Source organism: Halyomorpha halys, unplaced genomic scaffold, assembly GCF_000696795.3.
Source record: "Halyomorpha halys isolate HHAL.00 unplaced genomic scaffold, Hhal_1.1 Scaffold1339.1, whole genome shotgun sequence".
NCBI lineage: Eukaryota > Metazoa > Arthropoda > Insecta > Hemiptera > Pentatomidae > Halyomorpha > Halyomorpha halys.
In genome coordinates, this window is record NW_027112138.1 from 37,173 (window position 1) to 45,599 (window position 8,427).

At 42.5% G+C, this 8,427-nt stretch overlaps 1 protein-coding gene across 1 annotated transcript in view; it reads right to left on the minus strand.

Moving 5' to 3' along the window:
- LOC106689347 (uncharacterized) overlaps positions 1-8,427 on the minus strand; it is a gene marked incomplete at both ends in the record, with an annotated part of 62,640 nt that overhangs the window by 25,006 nt on the left and 29,207 nt on the right. The window contains 1 exon segment of the mRNA XM_067050172.1: positions 8,289-8,418. Within this exon segment, the coding sequence (XP_066906273.1) occupies positions 8,289-8,418 (130 nt within the window).

An 8,427-nucleotide genomic window follows, 5' to 3' on the forward strand; every position in this document is an offset into this window, starting at 1 on the left:
GGTTCTTCTCGTGGTTTCTGGCAGGTATTAGTGGCATGAGGGCCAGCACATTTCACACATCTGGTCTGATGATGACAATAAGTCTTTGTATGCCCTAAGTTTTGGCACCTAGTGCACTGTACAATAATCGCTTTTTGTTTTGGCTGTTAAAATTTGACAACTGAATACACCAGTCTTGTTACCTGAAATATTTCATGGTTATTTTGGGCAGGCTCTAAATCAACAAAGAATAGTGGTAATGGGTACTTTTCAGTTGGGTGTAAAACGACCGATATATTTCTCACGGTGTGGCCGAATTCTGCCAGCCCTGTTTTGATAGTATCGGTGGGAGTGGTTGAATGGAGGCCTCTTAGAACCACTCGATATGTCTTTTCGCTTCAATTGATAGCAATGGAAGTCATAATTTTTCTCGGTCAAATGGTTGACTAGTTTTTTGTAGTTATCTTTATTGGTGGTATTTATTTTTATGTCTTTGACGCGTGAGACGCATCTAAAATTTGGCTGTCCGATTAAGTCAGCAATCTCTTGACCGAATGATATAAAATTTTCTATTTTGGTCACGAAAATAGGAGGTGGCTCTGGATCTGAAAATCCTTGAGTCTCTGGATTGTTAGTAGTTAAATTTTTGACAACAGTAGGATTATTGCTGGTAGTTGGGATAGTTGTGGTCTTTTCTGGTTTTGTGACTGCAGTGCAAATTTTAGCTGATTCAACTGGCTTTTTGGATTTAGCCGCTTTATTCTTCTTTTTATTAGGTGAATTACCCGCTGACCCGGGGGCAATGTTTCTGTGGCGTTTTTGACGAGTACGCCTCTTAAATATTGGGAATCCTCGCTTATTTCCGAAAACGGGGTCTCTTCATCTTCTCCGGAGTCTTCACATGACATATTCTTGTCCGAATCCATTATATGAAGAAAAAAAAATACAAGCTTAAACAAATTATTCTAAAAAAACTAAACTGTACACCAAATTATATAAAAATATTAAATAAAACATTTCTGAAATTAAAAGTCCTTGTTGCAAAAAAATAATAATAAAATAAATAGTAGAGAAAAAAAAATTCTATAGTCTTTGAATTCGAACGGACGACCTAACGGAGATACTATCTCCTCTATATAGGAGTACACAGCACCTTGACCGTGAATTATAGAATTAAGATAAGTCCCCCTAGGGGGAATTACCGACTACTAGCGCTTGCACAGGTAAACTATTGTCTATTATAATTGGCTGATTTTAGTTAATAGTTTTACACTTCCACTATTTGAAAGTATAAAAATGTTTAGTTGTTTACAAACTCACGTTTCATGAAGTTTGAGAGCAGGATTTGAGATGTAACCACTCCCTTTTCTGCAGGTCGGCGTAGTTTACACAGGTCCCCTACTGAAAAAGGCGTCCCCGCGCCGGAAGGCTGCTATCGACAAGGCCTTCTTCTGTGTATTCGTGTGCATGTCCACCAAAGCCATCCACTAGGAATTAGTTTCATCTCTGACCAGTGATGCTTTCCTCGCCGCTTTGGACCGTTTCGTCGCCCGAAGGGGCCTGCCTCGATGCATAGATTCCGACAACGGTACCAATTTCGTTGGAGCCTCCAAATTCTTAAAAGAGTTCTAATCTTTCTTGAGAGGCAATGCCGACCGGTGGGTGGAGCATTTCTCTCCAAAAAATGTGGAATGGCGGTTTATCCCACCCCACGCTCCTAACTTCGGTGGATTATGGGAGGCCGGGGTCAAGTCCGTGAAGACCCTACTCACGAGCGTGGTGGGCGGACCCTGACCTTCGAGGAGCTCAACACTGTGGTGGTGCGAATTGAGGGCACGCTTAATCCCCGTCCTCTCTGTCCGATGCGGGACGACTCCGAAGATTTCAATTACTTGTCACCGGGACACTTCTTGATCGGTGCCCAACTGGAGAGCATTCCCCTCGACATCGAGGAATCTCCTCGTCTCAACTTATCCTCCAGGTGGCGTCTGGTACAACAAAGCGTGTCCCACGTATGGTCTCGTTAGCAGTGGGATTACCTACATCAACTCCAGCAACGAACCAAATGGACTAATGATCATCCAGGTCTGTCTGTTGGCGACCTCGTCGTAATGATCGAGAACCGCTCTACGCCTGGAACCTGGCCCGTTGCACGAATAGTGGAGGCGTTTCCTGTGGGGTCATTTCTGTGCGCACGCCTAACGGCAAAATCTTCAAGCGTCCTGCGTCCTCCGTGGTGACACTGATTGCAGAAAAGGATCCAGAACAAGCAACCTGAGGATACATCTTGTGTTCAACATTCGTTAATCGTCTCTTATTTTTAATCGTCTCGCATCATCGACCGTCGACCAAGAAAGATTTCTTAATCGTTAATGTGTATTTATGTATATATTCGTCTTGTTTTGTTTTCATACGTTTTGCATGCCTGTTTTAATTTTATTGTTATAGTTTAGGTTGCCTACGGGCCCTCTTATTTGGAGCGGGGTTATTTAACTATTTTTTATGGCAGACTGCGCCTTCCCCGTCTCTTTGCATTTTTCATAATAAATTCGGCTGAGCCAAATTTAGGTGGGCGGTATGTCGGATTTAAGTAATCCGATTTTTGTCGTTGCTTTTTGAATTTATATAAAGTCGGGGTCGGGGGTCTCATTTCCTGATGCCCCCCCTTGCCGCGGACACCGGAAGGCCTCGAAGACGCTGCTACTACAATGCCGCCCCAGCCTATGCACTATGCATGCTAGGACCTGGCCTACCCCTGCCATGACGCCGGAGTCCAGGACACGCTGGCCAGCCACGGAGGTACAAAGACGTCTTTTCAGACACCAGGCTATCACATGGTTTTCACCATATTCGCCCACAGCACAACCTGGACGAGAAAGCGGCTAGAAGACGTCACCACGGCGGCGAAAACGTCATTCACCAGATAAGCCAAACTATTATATAAGCCATGAAACCACCCCAATGCTTTGTTTTTATATTACTACACATGAATAATTTTTACCTAACGCACTAATCTAATTCCCCCTCCAGGGAATTAATTTTATAAATTAAGAAAAATATACATGCATGTTTTATGAGTAGAAAGTGTCTCACAATTTTCAGCCCCCCTTTTCCACACATTAATTTTATTCATAAAATTACACTCGGGACACCTGCAGTTATAGCACGAGCAGGTCCCGATGTAAACAATTGGCGTTATCGAACTCCCGCCCTGCGTTGAACCATATCCATTCCGGGATACCGTAAAACTGGAACCATAACCGCAATGCTCCCAGCAGGGTCTTCGCTGATCTCTCTCTAATCTGATGCGCCATGGTGACTTTGCAAAAGAGGTCAATCACCGTAACCCACTCATAGCCTCTCTAGGTAAAGGTGTCGACTTGCAATTCTATGAGGGGTGTGTTCGCGGTGGGTGTTTCTTCCTAGCAGCAGGTTTCATCATGAACTACCTAATTAGGGGTGACTGTAGGTGACTCCAGATATCGATGTTGATAAGAATGTCAAATATCGAATTGAATATGAAATTATCAAAAAACCATTTTATGCTTTTCATAAAATTTACTGTTATACATATGGACTGGATATTAAATATCGTAATGGATGGAATGATGTTGATGTTAAATATCGAAATGTGAAACAAAAAATCAGTTAAGGTAGGATGACACCTAATAATGACCTTAATTCCTATCCACATAAGTAAACATGGCCTGAAACTATAAATCTAGGATTAATACTAGGAATAGAGCAGTATATACGGAGACTTTGAGTGTGTTATTTCTCTCCCAGTTTTTTTTTTTTTTTTACTATTTTTACTAGACCCATCGTAACTGGTGCCGAAACCCGGGATCTTTAGATCACGTAAGAGTTTTTTTTTTTTGGCCACTTTTTTTTTTTTTTGGTTTTTTCCCTCTCTCAGCGGATCAAAGCATGAACCCGATTGTAAGAGCCGCAACGTTTGATAAAGACAGCCAAGGAAACGTAATTCCGGCAGCTGCCGCAGAACCCCCAGAGACTCAGCCGGAACCTGTATCCCGGCCAATGGTGGAAGCCCCACCAGAACAAGAGGGATTTCAACCACCACGACCTCTCCCGGCAGTTAGGATAGCGGAAGCACACGCGAACGCCCTTCAGTGGATTAAGATGCGAACAGCAACAACGCAAGATCTTATAAAGGCGATTTCGGATCTGGAAAGAAAGGATCCAGGCAAAGAAAGAAGAAAGACTGTTAGATGGGGGAGATGCGGAAGAACTGAAGGCCGCTGTAGTATGCTGGGTAAAGCGGGGTATCCTCAACCAGATCCAGGCGGATGAGGAAACGCCCTGGAACATAGTCAAGGAACGGGTAAAGGAGTCGTATGGAGGAGGACGATGGGCCCCGAAGGAAGACACATTCCAGAGGATTTGGGAGGAGATTCCGGGTCCAGGTAAGCTGAAAGAGTCATCGCCAAGAAAACTTTAATTCCTATCCACATAAGTAAACATGGCCTGAAACTATAACTGTAGGATTAATACTAGGAAAAGAGCAGTATATACTGAGACTTTGAGTGTGTTATTTCTCTCCCAGTTTTCCTTTTTTTTTTTTGCTATTTTTACTAAACCCATCGTAACTTGTCCATATTTCCACAAAGTAATATGGGAATATTTTTACTTACTCGGCATACTACCTACAATATGTACCGGCAAGTTCTCCCTACTGAATCCCTACCGGTTCAATCCTATCTTCACCTCCTCCTCTACCATTGGCATTTCTGAATCTTGTGTGTCCTCTCTCCGTCACACAGCTTTTGCAAGGCTTCTCAGCACATGATGGTGTTGGAACTGCCAGTGTCCACCAGGCACCCTACTATTGCTATCTCTATTATAGGCAGACCACCGCTCTTCTCCCTCACGTTATAATTCAGCAGTGTCACCCCTCCGCTGACAACCCCTTCAGATGTTTCGCGTCTTCCTCTCTCCAGTCCCTCGGCTCCATTCTCCTCTGTTCCCTCGTTTCCATCCTCTTGTTTCCACCATCTCCCCTTGACTACCTCGGTTCCGTGGCTCCTCGACTTCTTTTTCGGTCTCTTATGCTCCTGACGCTTGCGTAGATTCATCTGAAGATTTACTTAACCTACGGTGGCTTCTTCCTATCTGTTGGCCATTGATCCCTATTGGTTTGCCCCGGCGCACATCTCTTCTTCGGTATATGTATGGGCACTGTTTGGCTATGTGCCCCTCATTTGAAGTATCTCGTGCGCGGGCAATGCGCCACTAAATGCCCTAACTTCCCACAACCGTGACCCTTGGTCTCATTTTCTTTTCTTGCGATCTCTCTCTAAAGAGAGCACTCTCTCTCTTCTACCATCTCCGTGTTCTCCTCCAAGGGTTGGGCATGTTTCTTGGCCGCTGGTATTCTACTCGAGTCCACTCTGGCTCTTCTACTTCCATTCGGGCCTCGACCTCTCTAGCGCTTGTTTCTATGAGATCTTGAGCAATTTCCACAAATGAGCGCTCTCTCGGAAATCCTTCCTTCTTCCCTAATTCCTTTCCAACTGTATGTTTAGTACCATGGATAAGAATTACATCCTACCCTATACTTGGAATACTTCTATCATTTCGCTGAGTTTATCTTATATTTTGCTAAAGCGTGCCATGAGTTCCGCGACAAATTGCCTACTAGACTGATTCGGTTTTTTTGTCTCTCTAATCATCACAAATACGTCCTCCTCCGAACGCTTTCTTTAATCTTTCCTTAATATTTCTCCAAGGGGTCTTTTTCCGCCTGAATCTGGTTAAGGATGCTCCTTTTTTTCTCAACAGACAACTGCTGCTTTTAATGCCTCCGCATCTTCGCTATCGATTAGATTTTCGATAGACTTTACTTCAATTAGGTTTATTAGTCGGTCACTCCTTTTAAAAAGTTCCTCCGGTGAAGTTTCTTCCTTAGGCCTGGGCGGTTGCACTTCGGACCTTACTCCCTTCTAGCGTCGTGGCATGAGCTTGTGCTAAAGAGATTTTGGTAATGGCTCCATCTCTGGGTTGACTTTGGCTACAGGTTGGTTGTATGCTGTTAGCAGACTCTCTGGAGGTTGATTGGCTGCAGCTTGAAGTGGGTTGGTGAAGTTCTGACGTTACCTGCCATTAATCAGAGGGAACAAAGAAAAAAGAAAGAAAAAATTTCTTTGAAACTAAAACTGGTTCTGGTATCCAAAGATTTGTATGTATCGGTGAAAGCAAAATGTCAAAAAAGGGAAGAAGGAATAAGATCTGACACGCTTAGACTGCTTTAACACACTGCTTTATTGGGTTCGGTACATCCCTTTATATACTGTCGATTAGCTGATTTCCTCTGTCAGCTGACATCGAAGTAACAGCTGACTCATGCTGTAACTTATAGAAACAAGTTACAGGCTGTCAGCTGTAAATGTCAACTGACCAAGCACCGATCTGATGTTCAATGTATATATATAGATGGACGGATCCCGTCAATAAAAAGTGTTGATTGGACTTTCAGAGCGAGTCGTTTTATCTACATTTCTTCTTTTCTTTAAAGTCTCTTCCCACTGTCGCATAACTGGTGCTGAAATCCAGGACCTTTGGATACTAGAATATTTTAGTCTAAAAAATTTTTTTTTTCTTTTCTCTAAATTATGGCCGGTAACGGAATATTGAGAGCAGCGTTTCTAAACATCGAGGGTTTAAACTTCAACAACCCGCCTTCAGCAGACAAAAAACTTGTAGCTACAGGGAACCCATCTCCGGCAGAGATTCAGCCACTAATGAAAGTCTCTTTAGCGCAACGACGATAGAATGGATCAAAGTCCGCATGGCAACCGTCCAGGACTTAAGAAAGTCAGTTTCCGACCGTCAAAGGTTTATCGGGGAGACAGGGGGTTAAGCCATTTCCTAAAAGGTGGTGATCGACTGATTGGTCGAACAGGTGCGAAGACAGCCAAAAACCTGCTCAACAGTGAGGAGGCTCAGGCGTTAAGGGCAGCAGTCGTCTGCAGTGTGAAAAGAAGTATTCTCAATCAAATTAGAGGTGATCAGAAGACACCCTGGACCGTGATTGAAGGAGACGGACAGTGGGCCCATGAAGAGGACATATTTATGATGATAAGGGAGACCAATAAACCGAGACAGTCTAATGGGTAGTATGCCACGGAACTCCTGGCACGGTACAACAGAATCGCCGATAAACAGCGACAATTCAGGTACAGGGTCAGATGCAATTCCTATCGGAGAATAAAGCAGTCTTTAAGCTGATCTTGTGTGAGTCATTTCACGGTCCTTTTTCCCTTTTTCTTAAAGTTCTGTTTGTGACGGAGCTTAACTTATATATATATTTATTTTTTTATTTTTTTTTGCGGTTATTATATACCAATCGATTTGTTTCTTCCTAAGAACACGTAACAAATGTTACTGATTTCATTAGATGATTGTATATTCAATAAAGATCTGAAGAGGCTTCAAATAAAGTAGGCTAACATTAGTTTTGTTTTTTTAGGAAAAAACAAGTCATATTCGTTTTCAGCGCCAACTGAAACCTTAAATACCACATTTTCAAAGAAATTAAATATTGAAAATTGACTTTATTTATTTGGAGATTTTTTTTTCTCCCTATGCCCATTTTCCATACAATCGTTCATTTCTTCCAAATCATAAGTAACTACAACCGTTGGAAATCTAAATATCTGCTGTTCCACACCATATTAACACCATTTATAATTTCCTTTTTTTTTATGGTTGGCACTACAGACCTTAGTAGATATTTAGCCGCCCAAACTAGTCTTCTCCTAGCCTGCCTGTCTTGGGCTAGTGCTTTCCAGTTTGCTGTATGTAGTTCTTTCACATCGTTGTGAATTTTGTCTATCCATCTATTTTTACGCCTTCCACGTAATCTCTTGTCAACTACACTCGCATTCATTGTTGTGTAGAGGCGTCCTGATGGATTGCTTCAAGCCACATGTCCCGCACACCTTAACCTCCTTGCCTTCATCATACCATGAGATATTGACTGACCAATCTCTGGAAGTTCAATGCTAGTTCTTCTCCTTCTTGTGTTAACGCTCTGATCCCAGATCGCTTCTGCAATTGTACGGAGGATTTTCCGTCCAAATCTCTCGATTCTGCTTTCTAGGGTATCTGTTAGAGTCCAGGTCTTGCTGTAGTTATGCGATTATATCTATTAATTAATTAAAGTTATAATTCCCTCACAAAATATTAGTTTGGAATAAAGAAAAACTTTTTATACCTCAGATTCTAATGTGTTTCATTAGGTTCGATTTATTATTTAACTAAAGCTACAACTGAAAAAACCCAATACTTACTCTTACGAGATACTGTGCAGCAATGACACTACCATGATTTTCAAATGGCCATCCATAAACGCATTCCCCAATGCTATAAACAGTGGGAACAGTGCTTTGGTCTATACTATTGGTGTATATTTTCCCGTTCCTAAAAAAT